Genomic DNA, 25111 nt, shown 5'->3' with positions numbered 1-25111 from the left:
AGTGGGGGCTGTTGTGATGCGGTGCCACCCTGAACCGCTTGACGGAGGCCCCCGAGGGACGGTGTCATGTCGCGGACTCGGAGGGGGCGCTTGGCTCCGGCCCCCTCCCCAAGTCGTGTTGCCCTGGTGTGGCCTGAGATCGCCCCCGACATAGGTGGCCGGCTCCCGGGGTCAAGCGGAACTTTTTTCCTTTTGGTGACTCTTCCATTCTTCACCTTGTCCCACAATCCGTTTCACCTAAAGACACGCTGTAGTGGGGCACCCCTTTTCCGTTTCATTTGCCATTCAGCCCGCTTTTGCTACACTGTGCCTCTTCCGCTATTCAGCTGTTTACCGCCCGCTCTTTCGACTACAGCGTCTCGCTCACCATGTACTTGAGTTGCTCCCGCTCTTGCGGCGCAGCGATAGGCGGCTGCCACAGGACTCTCAAAATGGCGGCCATCTCTTCAGATTTGGGCGTGGTCCACTAAAATGGGCCTGCGACACCTTGGAACTCGGACGCTTGTCTGCTAGAGCTTGGGCTCCATTCGCGAAAGCGTCCCCTCATCCTTGAAGATTCTACAAAAGTCTTGGGGGCCCCCGACTCCCGCAGGCTTCTGGTGGGGAGCGCCTAGCATGATTGCTCGTGGAATGGTAACGACGGAGCTACGAAATGGTGGTGCTCTCATGCTAACGCCAGCTTCAGTCTGAAACATCCAGAAACACTGTAGACTACCAATTCGATCAGTTCCGGTAGCGCTCCAACGTGACCCGGTAGAGAAGAACTTGCCCTCCCCTCTTTGACTGATGGTTCTTGTTGCCTGTCCCTTCTGTTGTCATTTAACAGAACTATTTAGCCTGCTGAAAGGGGTTGTGTGCCGTCCGCTGGTTGGTGGAGACATTTTGACTATATTCTGGACCTGCGTTGTCGCGTAATGCGTCATATGACGCGCCGCGTTAGAAAGTTTAATAAATTATGAAACACAATAAACAATCCTTAAAAAATAAAAAAAAATAAAAAATAATCAACAAAACCAACAATCAATTAACATACAGTATTTGAAAAGTCTATCATTCATTTTTCATTGCAGTACGCTGCCCAGAAAGCTTCCCGGTTCCCGGACCGGGCGCTACCCACGCAAAAAAACAAAAAAAACGGTATATATTTTTTTGCCCTGCGAGAACCTTTCAAAGCCTCCACATCAAACCTAGGGGGTCAGGGACGATCTACTATGCCCCCTTATGGTCATTTGCCCCTTCGCTTTGGCCTCCTCTTGTCTCTCGATCCTACCGAGAGACAAGATGGCGGCCGCTACGGACTGTTTGGAATGTTTACAGACGCCGAAAAACCAATCAGCTTCGCAAACCTCCGTAACGCGAAAAGTACGCAAAGCGGAGCGCTGTTACAGATATATATCTTTTTTTGAACGTTAATTTCTCAAAATCCACTGGAGCACATATATTGAGACCTAGCAAAGGCACATCGGGCTACCAGTCCCTACAATTTTGCCAAGTTTCGTGCAAATCCATTCAGCCGTTCGATTATTATTATTATTTTTTTTTTTGCCCCGCGGGGCCCTTTTAAAACCTCCACATCAAACCTAGGGGGTCAGCGAGGATCTACTATTCCCCCTTATGGTCATTTGCCCCTTCGCTTTCGCCTCCTCTTGTCTCTCGATCCTACCGAGAGACAAGATGGCGGCCGCTACGGACTGTTTGGAATGTTGACAGACGCCGGAGAACCAATCAGCTTCGCTTCACAAAGCTCCGTTGCGCGAAAAGTACGCGTCCTGGGCCGCTGCCCGGTCCGCTGTTACAGATATATATCTTTTTTTAAACGTTAATTTCTCAAAATCCACTGGAGCACATATATTGAGACCTACAAAAGGCACATCGGGCTACCAGTCCCTACAATTTTGCCAAGTTTCGTGCAAATCCATTCAGCCGTTCGGGCTAAAAGTGAGGCCAACCGCCCTATGGAAATTAACATGGGAAAAACGCGTTTTGGGACCCCCCTTTTTTCTCGGCCCCCCCTTGACGAACCCCCCCCAAATTTTCAAAGGCTGCTCAGAAACAAAATGTGCCATTTTCCTGAAAATTTCAGCCAATTCCGTCCACAAACGCCAAAGTTATTAGACATAGAATTTTCAAAAAACCCATAGGGAAAAAATCCTAACTATATATACCTACTGGCGACCGCCAGTAGGTAATGTGTATATATATATATATATATATTCACTGAAAAAACCATAGGTTATAGACCATATATAGTTAGGAATTAGCATTTACAAAACCTTGAAAATTCACTGAAAAAACCATAGGTTATAGACCATATATAGTTAGGAATTAGCATTTAGAAAACCTTATTTTACTCACACAAAACCATTGAAATTCCATATATAGTTAGTTGCACTAACTATATATCGCGCACCCGCAATCCACTGCTGATGATGTCACATATTACATCATTCATGACATGGTCAGTGACATCACTGATGACATCACTGATGACATCTCAAATGACATCACTGATGACATCATCTAGTGTCTGTGTGTTTTTGTAAAGTTTAAATACGTTTTACATATTGAAGAATGACTGGATGTATGGAAGACTGAGTGTATGTGTGGCTGGCTGGGAGGTGTGTGACTCTGTGCATATCAATGTGTACTTGTATCAGTGATTGTATAAGAGAGTAAGTATGTGTTAGTATATGTGTGAAAAGTATGGTGTTCTGTGTTTAACTATAGATGAGGAAATCGAAGTGTGATTGATTCTTCACAGGACTGACTAGGTGTATGAGTGCATATGATAGTGTTCTAATAATAACTGACTGTATGTATGAGTAATTGTATGGGTGAATGAGTGAATGTGTGTGTAGACGTACGAATCAGTGAGTGCGTATGTAGTAACTGGTATTGGTGTGTCATGATGTCATCAGTGATGTCATTTGAGATGTCATCAGTGATGTCATTTCAGATGTCATTAGTGATGTCATCAGTGATGTCACTGAAGTATGGTGTTCTGTGTTTAACTGTATAGATGAAGAAATGGAAGTGTGATTGATTCTTTACAGGACTGACTTGGTGTGTGAGTAACTCCATGGATGAGTGGCAGTGTGTGACTGTCTGCATAGGTGTATGAGTGCATATGATAGTGTTGTAATAATAAGTGACTGTATGTATGAGTCATTGTATGGGTGAATGAGTGAATGTGTGTGTAGACGTAGGAATCAGTGAGTGCGTATGTAGTAACTGGTATTGGTGTGTCATGATGTCATCAGTGATGTCATTTGAGATGTCATCAGTGATGTCATCAGTGATGTCATTTGAGATGTCATCAGTGATGTCATCAGTGATGTCACTGACCATGTCATGAATGATGTAATATGTGACATCATCAGCAGTGGATTGCGGGTGCGCGATATATAGTTAGTGCAACTAACTATATATGGAATTTCAATGGTTTTGTGTGAGTAAAATAAGGTTTTCTAAATGCTAATTCCTAACTATATATGGTCTATAACCTATGGTTTTTTCAGTGAATTTTCAAGGTTTTGTAAATGCTAATTCCTAACTATATATGGTCTATAACCTATGGTTTTTTAACAGCTAATATCTGTAGCTGTAAAATGTATTCTTCTTTAAATCCAAAAATATATTTTATATGTTTATGAATAATTTTTTTTTTTTAATATTTTTTTTTCTTCGTTCCCGCTTCGCGAATCGGGAAGCTTCCCGTTAGCTGACCTTGATGCCGCGAAATAGACCGCGAGCCGATAAACGTTTCTTTACCGCAAGTGCCGCGTTAGAAAACAACATCGTGACGCCTCCCGTCCGCATGACGTTTCACGTTGTCGCGTGATACGTCATATGACGTGCTACGTTAGCGAACTGGTACGCGAAGCGAGTCGCAAAGCGCAGGTTTCTGGAAGCAAACCGGGAGGCCCTGCAAAGCGCTTAACGTAAACACAGCAAGTCATGTGACTTGGTAATAACACTTTTCATTGGTTCATTTCACTTTTGGTTTCCTAATGATGTAAGACTAGGTCATATAATCTAAAATGAACACTTTTCATTGGTTGAGAACTCTTGTTTTTCCCAAATGATGAAAATCCCTCCTTCTTTCCTCACTCTGACTTTCATCATTGTGAGAGAAAGACCCTTTGTGATCACTGAGCAATGGCTTCTTTAGTAGCTTCAGCTGGTGCTTCCCCACCACCTCCACCACATCCAAGGAAGAGTGGACCACCTGCTCAAGTTATAATTCAGCAAGAAGAGGAAGAAGAGGAAGACGAGGAAGAGCAGGAAGAGAGGCAGTTTTTGCCTGAGGAACCCAGGACGTCTCACCGGAAAGAAAACTTCATTTGGCAATTTTTTTAAATTCCCAAAGGTCAGAAAAAAGTAAATGCAAGATACGTAACTTGCCTTATATGTCAAGATAGACTGTCCAGAGGAACCGAGAAAAAATACCGTTTCGGAAACTACACAATGCATCGCCATATGACTAGGTGGCATCCTAACAACTACAGTGCTGCACAGTTTCGGAACGACCTAGATAATCTCCCTATTATGGCCAGAAGATCTGTTGTACCGGAAGTAACGGGACCAGAGGGCAGGGAGATGGTGCCAAATATACAAATGAGATTTGGTGAAGTAAAACACATCTGCGTATTTTGCGATGGATTCATTTGCTACGGAGAAAGAAGCATCACTCTGATCAACAGAGCTATTGACTATCATATGCAAGTTTGTACGAAACGCCCAAAATAATAAATACTTTTTTTTTGTTTTGTTGCTCCTGTTGAGCCCTTTACAATGAATCGTTTTCATTGCCCCCTCCAAGAAAAACCCCAAAAAATATAAAACTGTTCAGAAAAATTCAAAAAAAGTAAAAAAATGTTCTGAAAAATAATAAAAAAAATATAAAACAACAAAAACAATTAAAAAAAAGTTCTTTTCAGAACTACCTCCCCGTTATTAAAAAATTGGTACAATATTTGGAACTGTGCCAACCTCTATTTCTCTTAGTTCGCTTCCCAGTTCGCTCGCCGGTACGCGAACCGGAAGCGAACCAAAAACAGTAAGTATAAGGGAAGGAAACAGACACTTATGTTAAAAGAAAGACAGCTATAGGGGAGTAAACTAGAGATACTATTACCCGTAATCCACTGCTGATGATGTCACATATTACATCATTCATGACATGCTCAGTGACATCATCAGCAGAGGATTGCGGGTTTTTTGGCAACGTGCCTTATCCACGGTTTAATAACGCTGCCTTTTGCTTTATATAAGTTTTCAAATTGTATGAAATATATACCAATAGGTCGTTATGAACCTTTAGGTAGTGCTTTTCTTCATGAGGTCTGGTCGCTTCCATACACATACAGATGTTTCAAAGATGATCAAGAAGTTTATCTGAATGGAGAGGAATGCACTGAGACGCCAGATCATTCACTAATGTGTAGGCACATACAGTTACACGGTTCATGCAACAAACACCGACCAAATATGGCTTGCGTGTTGCAAGGCACGCCAGTTCCTGCTATCAGCCCCACGTTCAAGTTGTTGGAAAATGGTAGTTATTTGATGCTCAATAATGAAGATTGTTCTGAGTTAATTAAAAGTATTCCTTTTATCGTAACAGTAAGTGAACGGGTTATTTGCTGCAGAAATGTTCTATTTCCTCCCACACATGAACATAGGGAGTTTTCAATCTGGCCACAAATACCAACCTTGGGAGAGATTTCAACGGCATGGCAAGAATAAGAGCTCTTTTGTCTCAGAGAGAGGTGGCCTTGAGTTCGGCCCGTGAAACTTTCGTGCTTCACATAGCGAACACCCGTACAGAGGTGCAGACCCTTTTCAATTCAGATTTGCCTTTCAATTTCAGCAAGATGGTTCGGACTATCTTTAACGCATCCTCCACAAAGGCCCTGGCGCACTTTTTTAAAGTTGTTACCAGTGGTCTCGTGACTTCATTTGAGAAAATCTTTGGAGTCATCCCTGCTTTCTTTCATTCTATTTTCTCCACTCTGCTTCGTGGATTGGCATTTTTACTTGCATTACCAGCGGACGCTCTTGTGCTTTTTTACATTTTTAAATATGGATGTCCCTCCTATGCAACCTCCCACCCTGCAGCTGCTGACACTGTTCCGCAATCGCATGCTAGAATATTATGGCACAATGCCGTTGGCGATATTAAGCACGGCATATGGATTATCTTTTCGATTCTCCTACTTCACCTGTGTCCAGCCTGTATTTCACTGCCTGACCTGTGATTTCGATTGGGCCATTGATTTGTGTCTCTGCGGACCGGTTTCTCCTGACGTCGACTTTAATCAGCTGATGACTCCTATCATTACTCACGAGTTGGTTTGTCCTGGCGAAAGGATTATGGCTGTGGCATTGATGCATGGACTAATTGGTCCCTGGAATTTACTGGCGGCAGCACAGTCTTTCTTGGAACAGAGCTTTCTTGAAAACCCACCGAGCTGTCCTCTGATGGTGATAGAGGATCCGGTGCTGGGAGAGCACGTATGTTCTTTTCCGCTTTTAAATTGGATGGCTGAACTGTTTTCGGATGAAGACGGTGACTTCCTATTGGAGGCTGTTGCAGCTTATTTTGCATACACAGTTATGTCATAGACCTTTTTCATGTTTGATATGCTGAGTACTAGCATTTCATTGACAATTCATTGACTTATTTGTCAAGTTTTTATTATTTACCTTGCCTATTGGCTTAAGACTCGATAAAGTACTTGGCTGTTTTATTTTTCTTTAGCATTAAATTTTCCTAGTTTTTAATGCTTTACCTTGCGGACCGTCCACATATAAACTTGCAATCTACTCTCATGAGATGGCACTTCTATTATCTTATTCAGTTCGTTTCCGGATCATGGGGAGGTGTCATCTAGGTCCTGGATATCTTTACACCGTGTTAAGTTAGCATGGGCTCATTACCGGTTTAAACGCCATTTTTCCTTTTTTGCAACTTCTGCACACGACACTTAGTTGTTGCTTTAGCTTTCCACCTAGTAGTTCATCGTGGTTTACATGAGAATAATATGTTATTGCTCTACTATCTGCTTTGCTTGTTAAACTATATCTGTACAGCGAGTGCTAAAGTTTCAAGAACAACACGATACAGAATTGTTATGAGGTCTGATCTCCACGACTTCATACTCATAACATAAGTGCAACTTCTGCCAATTCTGGGCATGAGGCGGGTTTTATATTGCTTTGCCGAACACACATACACAACAGTTGATGCGGTTCACATGAAGAGAGAGCTGGTGTATGCTGATGTGATTCCTTCAAATCTAAGACACTAAAGTATGGGCACGCCCTAAACCAACACAAAGAGACCTTCTTAGCAAATAATATAATATGTGTATTAGGGAGGGTGAGATATAAGCAGCCGCGGGCCGTGGAGGGAGTTACGGTGAGGCAGGGAGGCGGGGAGGGGGAGAAGCAGGGTGGAGCCCTCTCTACCCTGCCCCTCCCCCTCCCCGCCTCCCTGCCCCACCGTAACTCCCTCCACGGCGCGTGGCTGCTTATAAGTGTTGCTAACTCTTATTCATTTACAGCATGTTAACATACTGTCACCATTCGCTTTTTATGTACTAGTAACTATGCTGGTAATTTTGCTACTGATAATATGTGTACTTGTATTCTCCACCCTGCTTCTCCCCCTCCCCGCCTCCCTGCCTCACCGTAACTCCCTCCACGGCCCGCGGCTGCTTATAAGTGTTGCTAACTCTTATTCATTTACAGCATGTTAACATACTATCACCATTCGCTTTTTATGTACTAGTAACTATGCTGGTAATTTTGCTACTGATAATATGTGTACTTGTATTATCTAAGATACTACGCCTGAGAAGACGGCATTAGTAAATAAACATTTCAAATACACATGTGTTCTTCTTAACTCCATGTTCTGGTTTCTAAGAAATATATAACGACCGACTGTTCATGAGTTCCACGTATCCTGAGGTACTATAAGTTCATATTCTGGATTGTCTAAACATTGAGAGTTTGTTATATCCAATGTGACACTGTACCTAGCTTGCTAAGGAGTTTTTGATTACTAACGTGAGTTTTGGGACACCCTAATTCGCCGAGGTTCCAATCCTCTGTCCACAGTTCTGTGTGAGAACAGAAACCCTGCGACAGGGGTACCCCCAACCCTTGCTGGAGCTTCATCACACTTGCGATACAACTCCAGCAATGCGCCACCTTTACGGCACAGATACATCACGCATCTGTGCTGTTTTTGCCCCATGATGCGCCGCATTGTAAATGCAGCACACCATAGGTGACGGAACAGCGGCACAGAATGACTAACACATCCCTGGTGATGCGCCAGTCATCATAAATGTATCCCTATGCTTCTTATCTTGTTAGAGATGAACCGCCATATGTATCATCAAAGTTTTTTGCATTTCCTAAATAGCGAACTTTAAGGAATAAATAGCGATTCTTTACCATTCCTAGTTTGCGATTAGCTATTTGCTAATTACAAATTACCCATTCATTTCCTTCATTTCCATAGGGCGGTTGGACTCACTTTTAGCTCGAACGGCTGAATGGATTTCCACGAAACTTGGCAAAATTGTAGGGACTGGTAGCCCGATGTGCCTTTGCTATGTCTCAAGATATATGCTCCAGTGGTTTTTACGAAAATTAACTTTGAAAAATATATATTGGGCTACATTGGCCTATATATATGTTGGAGCCCAAATGTAGCCCAATGTAGCCCAATGAAGCCCAATGTAGCCCAATGTAGCCCAAAGATGGCCGCCAGACACACAAAAAAACAAATGTAGCCCAAATATCAGCCAGATGTAGCCCAACTATAGCCCAGTGACAGAATGACCAATCAGCTTCGCAAACCTCCGTTACGCGAAGCGGAGCGCTGTTACAGATATATATCTTTTTTTGAACGTTAATTTCTCAAAATCCACTGGAGCACATATATTGAGACCTAGCAAAGGCACATCGGGCTACCAGTCCCTAATATTTTGCCAAGTTTCGTGCAAATCCATTCAGCCGTTCGATTATTATTATTATTATTTTTTTTGCCCCGCGGGGCCCTTTTAAAACCTCCACATCAAACCTAGGGGGTCAGCGAGGATCTACTATGCCCCCTTATGGTTATTTCCCCCTTTGTTTTGGCCTCCTCTTGTCTCTCGATCCTACCGAGAGACAAGATGGCGGCCGCTACGGACTTTTTGGAATGTTGACAGACGCCAGAGAACCAATCAGCTTCGCTTCACAAAGCTCCGTTGCGCAAAAAGTACGCGTCCTGGGACGCTGCCCGGTCCGCTGTTACAGATATATATATTTTTTTAAACGTTAATTTCTCAAAATCCACTGGAGCACATATATTGAGACCTACAAAAGGCACATCGGGCTACCAGTCCCTACAATTTTGCCAAGTTTCGTGCAAATCCATTCAGCCGTTCGGGCTAAAAGTGAGGCCAACCGCCCTATGGAAAACTCAATGTTAAAAACACGTTTTGGGACCCCCCTTATTTCTCGGCCCCCCCTTGACGAACCCCCCCCAAATTTTCAAGGGCTGCTCAGAAACAAAATGTGCCATTTTCCTGAAAATTTCAGCCAGTTCCGTCCACAAACGCCAAAGTTATTAGACATAGAATTTTCAAAAATCCCATAGAGAAAAAATCCTAACTATATATACCTACTGGCGACCGCCAGTAGGTAATAAGACACATGCATATTTGTTTTCCTGAAGGCTTACTCAAGACTCCTCCTTGTTACTCTGAAATTTTATATTGGAAGCTTAAACTTATGTTCCTATTTGATTTGGAATCATAACACACTTGATTGTTGTTCCGGTATTATGGTGTGAATGGCATAGAGTTTGCAGAGGTGTGAATACACCAGCATTTATAAGTTTACATTCATATTGTATTATTAAAGATCCGATGTTCAATTGACTAGAGATTGATACAGCACTAAAAAAGAGTCTATTAATGAGAGAGATATTGCTCACTGAAACTGTAAGCACACACTTGGATTTCCAGTCATTGGGCACAGCTAAAAGATTGTTCAAGAAATGGTGTGCATTAAAGTCATAGTAGTGAGCATGCACCAGTGATGGTTGTAGATGCAGGCTATAGTTCCATGAAGGAGTTGGTTTACTCCTTGTACATTATATGTTCTCATGTGTATGGATAAGAAATTAGCATAAGATCGAATACTATGGGTAGGAGTAGATCTCTAGCTGAAAGTGGTCCTATTTGATCTAAAAATGTGTCATGAGTTCTAGATAAAGGGTAATAATTTGCTGGTGTTTTAGGGTAAAGGCGTCAGGTATCAGCACGGGTACACAGTTATAATGAAGATCAGACGCTGAGGAGTACGCTAGGGAGGGCGCTCATGGTCCATCATTTGTTTGTTGTAACACTTTTTGCCCTAAGTGGGATAGGTATGCCCAGACGTGGGTCCCTTGCTCACTATGCCACTGGATTCAAGCTAGCCTGGCTGAAGAAGGGTGACATATCCTGAAACCTGTCCCAGGATGCTTGTTTCTGGTCCAGGGAGGACCTGGCCTGGCAGTTCGGTCTGGACTGTTCCCATGGGGCACAGGGTCAAGACTGATTTGAATATGGCTTGGTCCAAACTGGGGTGGCGTAGTGGGCAAAAGAACAATGGATTTAACCCAGATCTTTTAGTTTGGGGAGAATGTTTGCAATGTCAGCATTCCGTCCATTATTTGTTTGTTGTAACACCTGAGTGAGATGGACTAGACATGCATCTTGAACCCAGGAACATCAGAGTGACTCAAGGGGCTAGTTTGCAGGTCTCCTGATCAGAGCCAGAGAAACAAAAAAAGGCTCCAACCACCTTGAATCCAACACCTGGACTCTGTCTGCTGTGAGGTCTACCACCCAAGTGGTGCCAGTCCAGTCCTGGACCCTTGGAAGTATGTATGTATGTATGTATGTATGTAAGAACATTTATAGAGCGCACTGTAACCCTACGGGCATCCTGGCGCTGTGACACCTACGTTTCTGACTAGGGATGTTGCCAACAAAACATGGTGGAGATTTTAACCTGGGAAATAGCCAAGTCTTGATTTTTTGCGGAACAGCAATAGATTCTGTGTCTGTCTTAGTTCAAGGGGGAGGTTGTTCCAAAGATGCGTGGCTGCTCTGCCAAACGCTCTACCCCCCAAGGTTGCTCTCTTTGTCTTGGGTATGATCGCAAGATTGGCTGATGTGGAGCGGAGGTTACATGTAGGAACATACCATCCAAATCTCCTCTGTATTGGTTTGGGCCCAAGTCCATGTAGGGCCCTAAACATAATACAGAGGGATTTAGACGGTACCCTCTGAGCCACTGGGAGCCAGTGCAGCTCTACCAGGGCCTGAGCTGAAGATGACCACCGTGGTCTCATAAGTGCCAGTTCTGCAGCTGCCGTCTGAATTCTCTGGAGTCTCTCAAGCAGATATTTAGGGAACTCCAGTAGCAAGGCATTACAACAGGCGGCTCATAATGATACTGACTACTAAAGCTCTGGCCTGAGTTGGTAGTACTGGCAGTATCTTCCGCAGTTCTTTAATGAGAGTGTAGCAGCTCCCCACCAGCTTGTTAACATGAGACTCTAGGTTCAGCTTAACATTAAAGCTGACCCCCAGGTTTTGCACCGTCCCCACGGGTACCAAAGGAGCTTCCATGGGAATAGGCCAGAAGTTGATAGGAAGGACTGGCAGCACTCTCAGTTTTATCATTGTTAAATTGTAGTGAGTTGTCTCTCAGCCAGTTTGTCATTTCCCTCATACATGCATGAAAATTCTCCAGGGCCCCATCAGGGTCACCTTCCAAAGACAGATTCAGCTGGGTGTCATCGGCATAGTTCCCCAACCTAATGTTGAAGGATTTGATGATGCTTATCAGCAGCTGCATGTAGGCATTGAATAGGATGGAGCTGACTGAGGACCCCTGAGGTACCCCATGCTTGATGTCAGCAAAGTCCGATTGGAAAGGGGGGAGTGCCACTGCCGGCTGTCTATCGGACAGATATGACTGAACCCAACGCAAGGCTATCCCCACCACCCCCATTTCTTCCAGCCTGGCTAGGAGGATCACGTGATTAACCATATCGAAAGCAGCAGATAGGTCTAGAAAGATTAAAATAGCTGATTGATCCTTGTCTGCACACATTCGGAGGTCGTCCAGAACGGTTATTGTTATTGAGTAGCATTTTTAAAGCGCGTAGTTACCCCGAGGCATCCCAGCGCTGGCACCCTAATCCAACACAAATCAGCTAAAACAGAAACGTTTTTAGAAGTTTACGAAACTTGAGGTGCTCAGACTCACGCAGTATATTAAGTGGAATAGTATTCCACAATCTGGGTCCATTAAACGAGAACAGACGACCTCCAGTCCTCGCATGCTTAATTCTAGGGACAGACAAGAGACCCTTGCTACTAGATCTCAAATTCCTGTTAGGAGTGTACCATTGGTTCCAGGACCTCAGCAGAGGGGGACCATTTTCCCCAACTGATTTGTGTATAATGCAGAGGACCTTAAATTGCACTCTCTGCTGGACAGGGAGCCAATGTAATTTGGCCAGAGCAGGTTTGGCAGAAAATCGTTTAGGAACATTCAGCAATAAGAGAGCTGCACAGTTCTGCACTGTCTGCAGTCTCTTAACAGTGGCCGTTGGAGCACACAAGTATAATGCGTTCGCGTAATCCAGCCGCTAGAGCACTATTGCCTGCATCAGGATGCGTTTTGCCCCAAAAGGAAGCAATGAAAGTATTTTCCTGAATTTCCTGATCAGTCCAAAGCAGCTTCCTGCTACTCTGCATGACTGTTCTTTGAAGTCAAGTTTGGAATCGATCCAGACTCCCAAGCTTTTAACCTGTTTCTTAGGGATCCGGGGATACCAAGACAGCTAGGCCATAGGAGATCAATGTTGGCTGGGGCTGATTTACCAAAAAACATAAGCTCCGTCTTGGAGCCCTTGAGCTTCAAGAACGAGCTGCTCATCCACTCAAAAACTACCTGAAGACAGGCCCGAAGATCAGGGTTGGGCAGACTACCATGATTTAGAGATACCACCAATTGGGTATCATATGCATATGAGACCACCTGAACTCCAAACTGAGTTAATTTCCCGGCCAATTAACTCATATAAATGTTGAACATAGTGGGGCTAAGGGAGGATCCCTGAGGAACCCCACAGCTCAGCAAGATAGGCTCCGATATAGATTCTCCTTCGTATACCCTGTAGGAGCGATCTTGGAGAAAAGATTGAAACCATTTAAGGTCTAGCCCTGTTACTCCCACTTCCCTCAATCTTCGTATCATTAAATGATGGTTCACCGTGTCGAAGGCTGCGCTGAGGTCCAATAAAATTAGGGCAGCGCAGCCTCCAGCATCCACGGTTCTTTTTATTTTTTCTGATGCAGCCAATATAGCTGTCTCGGTTCCTTGCCTCGGTCTAAAGCCAGTTTGGGAGGCGTGAAGATATTTAGTGTCTTTCAGATGTGCAGACAAGATAGAATTTACAAATTTTTCTTCCATCTTACTAATACCATGCAACAAAGGTCCTTAACTAAAACAAAATACATTCAGGGCAATAAATGACTTTATAGACAACAATGTGCTATAAGAAAAAACTTGTCCAGCCGGACAATAATTTAATCAATATAATTGATTGGCAAGATAAAGTGTAATAAACTTTAATTTAATACCAGCGCCCACCCAACCCTAGAATTGCCTGTCAAATTCCCCTTGTATGTTAAAACACTTTTTGTTTTCTCTCCGTGTGTTATATGTACTTGATACAGGATTGTATCCCACTGTATAATTGTTCATCTTATCTTGCCAATCAATTGTATTGATTAAATTATGGTCTCAAATAATCTATTACATTTGACTCTATTTTTCGGAATTTGTGTCGTATTTTCCGTGTGTTGTGTTTTCACTTTATTACGTTTGTAGTGCTGCATAAATACTTTACACATTGCCTTTAATTTTAGCTGTCAGCTTTATGCCAAGCTACCTGAGGGTTATGTACATGTTAAATTGGGGTTGCTTGTGACTTCACCCGGACAGGAGTTGTGGTTGCTGCTTAAGTGGGGTTTCACCTCTCAACCAGAAACCCAATTGTCCTACACCCATAAATAGCAAACTGAAGATTTCATTTAGTGCTACCTGGCCAGTGACAATATTCTAGTAGGATGACTATGCTGTAGCGTCATGGATGGATGGGAAGGGATTGATTGATATGTGCTCTGCCTACTATGTCTTTTTGTTTTGGTTGCATTGAGGCAAACACAGCAAGAAAACAACTAAAATAGATGGCAACATGTTACTTATGAACACATGTTATGTTAGGTCTGCGTGTAAAGCACATGTGTCAACCCTGCTGGGGTCTCTTGGCGATATAGCAGCTCCAAAGATTGGTCAAACCCAGAGTGGAAGCTGTCAGTCAGCTAAAAGAGCCAGGTCTTGAGGGTTTTCTTAAACTGTTTAAAGTCAGTACACACACTGAGATGCTGTGGAAGTATATTCCAATGCTTGGGTGCTAAGTGGGAGAAGGAGCGCCCACCATACTTGTACAAATATGCTGACGAAGTAACAAGAATTTGCCATTGGATCTAACACACTAAGTAGGGACGTACCACTTTAATTTACCCTGCAGATAGCACAACCCTCTTCCATACAAGGCTCTGTGGACCAGACAAAGAAGTTTAAACACAGCCCATTTTCTGATGGGCAACCAGTGGCGAGATCTGAAGATAGATTCTGAGGGCAAGCAGGCGGAAGATGACTAATTAGCTGAGCCGCGGTGTTTTGAACCACCTGAAGTTTGAAAGACAGTACTTCATTCAAGGCTAACATTAGGGCATTCCCATAGTCCAGGCAGCTAATTATGAGGGCCTGGACTAGGTGTTTCCTTGTCTGCAATGGCAGGCACTTTAAGAGCTTCCTGAGGAGGCGCATGACTCCAAAACAGAATCCCACAATCCCTCATAGGGAGATTTTCATCAACCAAGATTCCCAGGTTTCTTGCTGTTGCTCTTAGGGTGGGAGCTGAGCCCAGGCCCTAAGGTCACCAGTCCTTCAACCACAAAGAATGAGCTTTTCCAAAGAGCAAAATCTCAGCTCTGTTTGTGTTTAGCTGGAGGCACTTGGATTGCACCCAGTAAGTGATCTTATCCATACAGTTCCGGAATTTCTCTTTAGTAGAGTCCGGATTGAGTAAAAAGTTGAGTGTCATCTGCATAAGAGATGACCTCAAACCCAAATGATTTATCACTTGGGCCAGAAGGGCCACATAGATGTTAGAAAGCATGGGGCTCAAAGAAGACCTTGTGGCACTCTCCAATCCAAGGCTATGGTTTGAGAACAACATGACTCTAGCTGTACCGCATGGGTGCGTTCACTCAGAATATTCCTCAGCCATCTCAAGGCCTTCCCCCTGAAATCTATCTCCTCCAGTCTTTGAGTTAAGACTGAGTGGGAGATGGTGTTGAAAGCTGCAGAAAGGTCTAAAAGGTCTTTGCTGAGTGCCCGCCATCTACGGAGAGTCTTGTGATGCAGTTTCTGTACTAAAAGAGGCTTGAAAGCCTGATTGCATGGGATCAAGCATGGAAGATGATAGTCAAGACCGCGCCAGGACAGTCTTGACTATCGGAGCGCGTTATAAATCCACATATAACATAACATAACATAACAATAACTTTCCAAAAAAGCTGTTAATTGGAATTTGCAAGCGTTTCCATAACTTTACCAAGAAAGGGCAGTAGCAAAATGGGTCTGAAATTTGCTAATACTTTAGGGCCTGCAGTTTGTCTTTTTTAATATGTGTTTAACCTTATCTGATTTCCACTTAAGAGCACATTTTTCAAGGCTCGGGGAGAGGTGAAAGAACTGGTAAAGAACTTCAGCAATTCTTTTGACAGTATAATTGATCATTTGTAGAAAATATACTGCTACCAAAAAAGAATCTTTTTTTTTTTTTGCTGCATTTTGACATATTGCTGATTGTGATCTTCACAGCTGCACAACATTAATCTAAAATGTGTCAATGTTGTATTTATCAGTCTGTTTCAATTCTAAATTAACTAGTCCAGTTAGGTTCCTTGGCAGCAGGCGGGCAAATATGATGACCTTTGCTAAGCCATTCCAAAAAGTAGCACTCAATTACATCCTTTTCCTCATCCCAGACTTCAAAGCTTTGGAAGCAAGTGTCCTCTGTCTCTTAAAGACAAGAGTATCTTTCATCATCTTCAGTAGGTGCCTGAAAGAGAATTGTGTCACTGTATGTTGATAAAAGGAACCACAGTATTTTATTAGTATTGTCTCCCCACTGAAACAGAGGCACTGTTTTTCTAAATTGATCAGATTTATATGGCACAGAAAACATTTTCCAGTTAACCTTTCAATAAACTAGGTAATAAAGGATTATTTATCCCTCCTTAATTTTCCCAGTGAACAAAGACATTTAAAAAAGTATCATGCAATGCCAAAATGAAGATTTAAGATCTTTCTGTGATTTGTTTAGATAAAATCATATTTTTCTCAAACATGATGTGTGTGTATGTGTTTATCCAAAGGTTAAAGTGATGGTATAGACATATGTTAAAATATGGTAGAAACTAATGTTTTAAAAACCTCTGAAATTCACCAGTTCATACTTTACTGATGACATCATACAATCATTGTGACACCATCCTATAGTGTTTGTGGACTTGAAGCTAAACCTGTGCAGTGTTCTGGACAGCCAATCAAGTGAGGGTCCCATTGAGACCCTCCAGCCTTGTGATCTAGGTGGACTCACCATGCCATGTTATATTTTTTTAATTCACCTTCAGGACACATGGACCCTGTCCCTATGTCTTGTACTGACTGCCACAAACCTATTATTCAGGTTGTGGTGAGACAATCAGGATTGACTATCCCCCTCAAAAGGGGTCAGTCAGAGCATATCTGGACATCAGTAGTCCAGATCCAGATATGACTATCTTTTTCACCCCTTCATGACTACCGACCTCCTAGTTAAGGTATTTTTGTTAGTTACAGGTGGTGTAATTTGTTTAGCATTTTTTGCGGGAATTAACATGGGAAATTAATATTTTGTCACCGCCCACCCACATTTGCTTTGCCACCATTTGACGGATCACCCCAAAACTTTACAAGAAGGAGCTGAGGTGGATAAACTTTTTTAGGAAGTTTCATGAACATTTGTCAAATGGCGTCGGGAGTTAGTGAAAAAAATGACCTTTCCTGTGAAAACTCTGACTTAACTACACAATGGCAGTTGCCACTGTGTAATATAGACAGACAGACAGACAGACAGACAGACAGATAGACATAAATAGATAGATAGATAGATAGATAGATAGATAGATAGATAGATAGATAGATAGATAGATAGATAGATTATGAAATGACATTTTTTCTATTTGTTTTAACAAATGGTATTTAAACAAAACCAGAATGCCAGGAGTTACATTTAGGAAATATTGTAACAGCACAGTGAAGAGACCTCGTAACCATAAGGTGAGTCAAGTTATTGTAAAATGCAGTATGTGAGGCAGTAAGCAATGATATTCTCCTGTGAATTCCACGCTCATATAGTAGTAAACAGGAATTTCAAATTTGCACTGTAGGAATAAATGTGTAAATGTGCGTTTTTTAGTACAGTTGCTTTGAGTAACATGATTTTTTCGCCCACATTTATTTTCACTGCTGTGTGTGTGTGTTTTATTACATCATTGCTAGTCGCAATTAAAACAGCAGGTGTTTAGCTGTAAGAGTCGTTTTCCACACTGGGGAGTTTTCTGCCTGTCCTTTTCTAAATTGATTTAAGTCGCTGACTGTGTACTTCTAACTGTCTTTATCTGAAGTTAAATTAAGATCCTCTAAAAGAAGAAATCACTTTGTATCTCTCAAGTCAACCAGTGTTTCCAGTCAGTAAGGGAGGAGTGACATTTTCATTTGCACTCTTGCGCAGTGGGGCCTGTCAGCTGCGTTTCCTCTCAGAAGGCCTTATTCTGCTCTTGAATATCTGCGGGGAGAGTAGAAGGACTCTCCTAACCTAAAGATATATTATAGTGACAATACATGTTCTCTGCTGCAGACAAAGGCAACGATTTCAGTCTTTATCTGGTGGTCTGTATCTATTCTTTATCTGGTGGTGCTGCCAAGAAAAATGTTAGCAGTTGTTATAACAACTAACTGCTTCCTCTACGCTTACATAGCCTTGGAAACCTGCTATCTTTTGTCCAGGTTTTTGCTGTACAATTACCACATGCATACAGTAGTTGAATATCCTGACTATTCTGTGGCAAATAATGAAAATGGAATTAAACCTTCCATGTCAACGTGAATGTGTGGAATAGCACCTCATGAGGTTCCAAGTAATCTCAGTGTAAACTTGTGTAGCAGTAAATTAATAAAAATAAAAAAAGAATTATTCATAAGGTGGGTAATGGATTGTATCACTTACTGGCAATGAAGATTACTGTTACTCCAAACGTTCATGGTCACAGGCATAACCAAAAGGAGGGCAGTGACAGAATGGCTCCATTACTCCTAGTTTCAGCCTCCCACTTCACAGTCATTGCAGAATATAGTGTGTGACAGGTTTTAGTGCTATGGAGTTCAGCTTTCAATAGGCAGTCCCTTGACATGACTCTCTTACAATGCAGTAGGTATCACCACAAACTCTGGTTACTAGAAGCAAACTTTTATGCCTGAATCTGGTGGCATACGCAATGCTTTTCTAGCATCCAGCAGAATGTGCTTGTGCTCAACAACTTCTTCATTATCTGGCAAGCAGCATGTCAAGTCAGTAGTGTAATGATGACAAGCAACACATCTCTGTATTCCCAGGGTATATGCTGAAGTTGTGCTATGGTGAAACTTTAATAGTGTAGTGGCTTTCTTCAAGACATTATGCTCCGGTTTGATCTACTTAGCAGTGAATACATGTGCCTGATAAATGCAAGAAAGGGGCACACCTCACAGGATAATCTCTTTAAACTCTTCTTAATACTTGGTAAATGAGCATTGCTTACCAGCGGGACCAGGAAATACAGGTATTTTTGTTAGTTACAGAGTTCTGTTTAGAGCATTGACTTGGATGCACTGTTGGAAATCATGTCTTAAGGTTTGGCACCAACTGTTAACGTATGACTCAAGAGGCCTGGGATAGTAAGGGAATTGCCAGGGATATCAAAGACAGACAAGAGTAGAAGTTTCTATCTGTGGCTTCCCTAGTTTGCGTGCATGGCTGCGAGAACTTACCCATATAACTTTGACATGTATTCTGCGACTTGATGTTACTACTATCTTTGTCTCTAATATATAAAAGGTGGAGCCCAACTCTTTCCAAATTGTAACCTAGTACAATGTATATTCACTTGAGATGATGGGGAGTGTCGTACTATTGAGAATTTTATTTAGCCTTTACAACTAAGTAAACCTAGACATAAGATCGACAATGCTACTGGTTTGAAAATTGCAACTACAATAAATACCTTAACCTACAAACAAATCATAGGAGCTAAAAGTGTAATTGTTTCCAGATACATAGTGATAAATAAACACAAATAAAGGTAAACATGCAGCCTTTGACGTTATGCAAGGATAGCCTTTGATTTTCTGTAGTTTAGATAATTGAGCCGGATGGCAGCTTCCCAGCATGTCCGTCTGTGGCTTTACTTTGCCTGATTTTACACAACAAGCCAACTCCCTCCCGCAGACCTCGGTTGGCTCACCCACTCTGAAAAACCTTCCTCCACTTCTTTAAAAAAATGTTAATCTCCAATGATTTCAATAGGTTCCTACTCCCAAACCTCTCACCCATGCTCATTGTCGAGAGGTATGCAGTAGACCAATGTTCCCAATTTTAGTATGAGAATACCTACACACACAAATCATTCTGGTTTCTTAAATTAGTTGCTATCTGTTAATAAATATACCAAACCAGATGTTTGTCAGCACAACATAATGTTTGGTGTGTGTTAGGTGGCAGTTACCATACACAACCTCGTTTAATAATGTGGTTGCTACTGATGGTTTGCTTCTTTGCCAAACATAACTTGATAAAAAAAACAAGCAGTGCAATAAATGCATGTGTAAATCTCACATTTAATATATTTAATGGCCTTATGCTGAGATATCTGCTTTAAAAAACTCTTTTGGAGACTGCTACAGGAACATTGTGCAGGCTCTTTTTCGTCAAGGACACATGAAAAAACTCTATATTGTAATAGAGAACTGATCTATTGCACTGCAATCTACCGGAGAAATAATCTTTTAAAAGTCAGTGTGCTATCTTAGAAAACAATTTGGAGGAGTGATGTGGGCACTTTTAATGCACATCAGAAAGTGTATTCCTAACATAAAGTCCCAACCTTCACCTGCTTGAATTTTATGTGGACTGTTCCTTCCCCTCTGCAAAAATTAATTTCGCCAGAGTCCCATCGCTTCCCCAGATCAGACATTTGTCACAGTTCAGTGTACATCCATCTCCAACCTCTTTGGCCTTGTGAAGGTAACAAATGGAATTCTGTTTGGCTGTATCTGGAAAAGATGAGCAGCGATTTGGGTTCTCGCACATCTGTAGGAAGGGCTTGAGCGCCGGAATAATTGACCTGTCAAGAATCGGGCATGAGGTTCTCTACCATGCAGCAACAAGGGAAATGAGAAAACGGTTTAAAAATGGTATTTTTCAGCGTGCTGTACTTAATAACTGCAGCACTGTCAAGCAAGTGCTTTAATTTATATCTCCAGTGCCAGTTTTCGCAGAGAGATACAAATCAGAACTCGACTTAGACGAGTTTATTCTCTCTACCTTCCTCGTATATTGCATGTGATTTTGTGCACTAGCTTTGAACTGGCATTATCTGAAGATATTGTTGCAAGTATTCTAAAAAGAGCTGTGTTTGGGCTTTAAAATGTGGCTCATCTTCCTAGGGGACTGTGTTGATATAGAGGACAATAAACTGAGGTTGTGTATTGTACTTGCATCTTCGTGGCTGTTTTTTTAGCCAGTAACCTGGTTCATTGAGTCTGGTAGCTGTTGCTGACTCGATGGTTCATGTATGAACCCATTATTGCTAGCTACACCAACATTTAAATGTGCATTGATAACGCTCGTTTTGTTTAAAGCTTCCACGTGGCATTCATTCAAAATGGTATTGTTTATTTAAAATCATTACAAGGAAAAGCAATGAAGACAATAAAACAAAAATTCCATACACAAATCTGCTGCGGTCCTTCTTTTAACACAACAAACTTTAGTTACACAAAGAGACTTTTGCATCCTTTTAAAAGGGAATACATATTTATTTATCAGTGGTATAATTAATATAATTATTAACACTTAACATTTCTAACATGACATTTCTTTCATACAGACCATCTAATTCAACATTATTGATAGATTTTAAACTCATTAGTTTTTAAGCTCATTAGCAAACCTCCCTGTGGGTAGCATCCAAGAGGGCAACACTAGGAACGTAAGTTAATTCAGATATCTTTAAAAAAGAGCAAACAAAATATTACTTTCAACTGATATGGCAAATTATGTGGTAGCAAGCACTACTTAAATCAAAGGAGCTGATTAATAAAAGCATTTATGAGTATCTGGAGTGGTACTCCAGGAGTACTTTTTGATGTACTTTTTACATGTATTTGAGCATTGGCCCAAAAAGTCCAACTCCATATTAGGAAAAGTGCATAGAGGTCACGGTCCTTTTTTATACTCTATATGAATATTTCCATTTTAAATGTTTGGTACCAATTCACAAAAAAACACGTAGGAGTGTGCAACTGAATCTATATTAGTACTACTATAAATACTCCAAAATGCCTTTGTGAATAGGCTCGAAAAGAATAATAATTACAGGTGCATAACTCCAGTTTCAGGGAATGTATCAACAGATGGCTTAGAATCATTCTTCACATTGTTATGAAAATCACTTTTTCAGGTTACAAACGTTAATTACTCTGTAACCCTTTTAGATGCCTTTTGCCTATAATTGTTCTGCCTCTTTTTTTTGTTTCCCTGGCCTCTTTCTAGGCTCATAAGCTCTAATGCGGTGTTTACAGTTTTGCACAAGGTGTTATACTGTTGTAACTTCTAAATCGTGTGCTTACCTTTACAAAGCTAGCCACCCCAACCACAATGGTGACAAACGGCAGTCTGTTTCATAAGTCCCCCTGTTCGATGCCACTGCTACATTGCCTTTTTTATTTCTTGAAGCACATCAAGTATGATTGGCAAAATTAATGTATAATAATGTTTGCTTTGTGCTGTTACTGCGAGCCGAGTTGTTGGCTGTAGTAGAAGTTCAGATGAATATCAGTCTCAGATCTTAACTGAGATATTTGGAGCTAGCTCCCTATTTTGACATACACAGAATTTGGCTACAACTAGGAGCCAGCACCTCAAATACAACACAAAGGACAGGACTGTTCATACCACTGCCACCATCATCAGAACCATGGCTAGTATAATTGGCAAAAACAGTCCTTAATTTGAGGCGGTGGTTTCCGGTACTTGGCACAAGCGCATAACTGCCAGAACTTGCACTTATGACAGCTGCCACACGGTGGCACTGTTTGTGCAATTCAAAGATGAGCCGAAAAACTGTTGTTTGTTAATTCAATATACATTACAAACAACTAGTACCTGCCACCCAAGCCATTCTTAAAGCTTAGGCAGTCTGAATTGTCAGCTTTTAGCAGTTTGATTGTTAGTAGTAGTGTAAGTACAGTGGCAATGTGTGGTGCAAACTGCGGAGGCCTCCTCATGAAGGGTCCCGTCACTTATTTATTTACAAATTAGGTACTAGACAAAAGCATAACTTCCATCAGTCATTACCGCAATTCTCGTTTTGCAACAAAATGATGCTGGAGACACCTCTGTTGTTATTGTGGAGTGAAAAGTTAATAGCGCACATCATGATGTATAGCTATGAAAGAATAACTGTGAGATATGAGAGTGTCAGTGGCCCTTCACAACATACTGTAGAGGGGCCTCATTTTTCCGTATGCCCCTGGCTTGGCCTATTGAAGGAAGATATGACTTCAGCACAGTGCCTTCCATGCTGGGGTGTGGCTGCTTGTCTTTGCAGACACATCTGTACCAGGGGCATGCAGAATGGCAATGCCGCAGTAGTATCACCAGGGCTGGACTGGCCATAGTGGGCACCGGCCATTTTCCCTGGAGGCTGGAAGGGTGGGGGCTGTGTTTTTAGCAGCGGGGCTGGTTTTGTTACTGGGGGCCAGTTTTGCAGCGGCACAGCAATATCGGCTCCTAGTAACAAAAGCAGCAGGACACACTTGTGCATCCTCCCGGGGGTGGGGCTGGTCCGCCAAATTGACAGGACTGTTTTAGGTTCCCAGTCCAGCTGGGAGTATCACTGTCGGTGTTTATGCCAATGTGGGTGTTTATTGGCTCTCCAAGGTATTAGGGGCAGTTACTAGGACGTGCACAAGCTTCTGGTTCAGATTATTTACTCAGTGATGGAAAAAAGTCGTCAATATTGTTGATGTCTCAAAGATAAATAGGTCCCTATGCTACGGTATACCAATACATACATACTCATAGGCACATGGAATGAGCACAGCACATACCGACTGACATGCCTGTGACTGAATAAAAATGCAAGGCATATTGTGTAAGACAGACTTGCCCTACACAGCTGTGATGAACTGCCAAATATCTGCCTGATAGAACCACCCACAACACTCATTAAATGGCTGTTTGACTCACTTCCTAAAAGCCTGTTTAAGTGAACGATTTCCTGCGCGTGGCATACATTTGCAATAGAAATGACATGGAAAAACCCGGATAAGATAGTTAAACCCATCATTGTACAGAAAAACGATCAGATAATAAACAACTACATAAGCGTTAATTGCGAATGCTTGATAAATGCACGAAAGAGTCAGTGTGTGGTTGTGCCAGGCAAAGCAAGAGATTGAAGGGAGATACTGACTGATTGCTTTTTTTTCCTGTACCTGCTACATTTTCATTCAGTGCAAGGCTTCTCGCTGGATGGACATTTTTCAAAATTGTCAGCTCCCGACAGTGTATGCATATGGGGGCCCCGGGGACGGTGAACTTTCCACCTTCTCTGCGTATTCTCCCACTATTTAAGCAGTGTGAACAACCTGGCAACTAGATTAATGTCTTTATTCTGGTTTTTTTTTTCATCTACCTGCTGCAGCTCCTAGCGCCCCGCCACAGTCTGTCACCGTCCTGACAGTCGGCAACCACAACAGCACGAGCATCAGCATCTCCTGGGACCCTCCCCCCTCCGAGCACCAAAACGGAATTATACAGGAGTACAAGGTAAGCACCAGCACGCTTTATTGTTGAAAGGGAAAGTGTTTGCAGGTAAGCCAAACTAAAACATTAATGAGCCAATTCATTCTAAAGTCAAATATGCGCCTATTATTGCGATTCGGCGACAACAGACTGCTAGTAGTAAGACACGTTTTATGTGGTGCATAACTTACTTCATTTTTATGTAGAATATAACTTCATTTTATGTAGAATATAACTTACCTCATTTTTATGTAGAATATAACTTATTTCATTTTTATGCTCTTGTTCTACTTAGAGAACAAAAGGAACAAGTATGTTTACGCCTATTGCATTGATTGCATGGGAAGATAAAAAAAAGGAAACGAAGGGTGATTGTTAAGTAGTCGAGTGGATGTATTTTATGCATTGACAAAGCCAATCGGTTGATATTTCTATACGCCATGCACACAGGCGCACACAGATGCACACGTGAAGAAACAGGGTGACATATATCCGGGCACCTCTGCACACAACCCAACCTACACATAGGCATCCTTGTATACACAGAAATCAAAGCTGAGACACTCATGCAGCCACAGGCAACTCACATCCAGGCACCCATGTCTAGGCACTACTCACCTACACACCCTGACTGACAGATGGATGAAAAGTAGTAGCTGGGCGCAGATAGATTTAATTCCTCTGGGTGACTTTTGCTTCACAGGCCCACACTTTATATAATTATTTACTATACTTGTGCACTGCATAAATCAACCATTGCACTGGGTGCTTGAGTCTGTGTACTGCCCTTTTACG

The 25111-nt window shown here is 42.1% G+C and overlaps 1 protein-coding gene across 1 annotated transcript in view; it reads left to right on the top strand.

The window, feature by feature from the left end:
* Positions 1–25111, top strand: part of ROBO2 (roundabout guidance receptor 2) — an 803551-nt gene that overhangs the window by 672397 nt on the left and 106043 nt on the right. Inside the window, exon 15 of the mRNA XM_078658968.1 lies at positions 24216–24340. Coding sequence (XP_078515094.1) covers positions 24216–24340 — 125 coding nt within the window. The remainder of the gene's footprint in view (positions 1–24215; positions 24341–25111) is intronic.

Source organism: Lissotriton helveticus, chromosome 8 (genome assembly GCF_964261635.1).
Source record: "Lissotriton helveticus chromosome 8, aLisHel1.1, whole genome shotgun sequence".
NCBI classification, from domain to species: Eukaryota; Metazoa; Chordata; class Amphibia; order Caudata; family Salamandridae; genus Lissotriton; species Lissotriton helveticus.
This window is presented reverse-complemented; position numbering and strand designations above follow the sequence as displayed.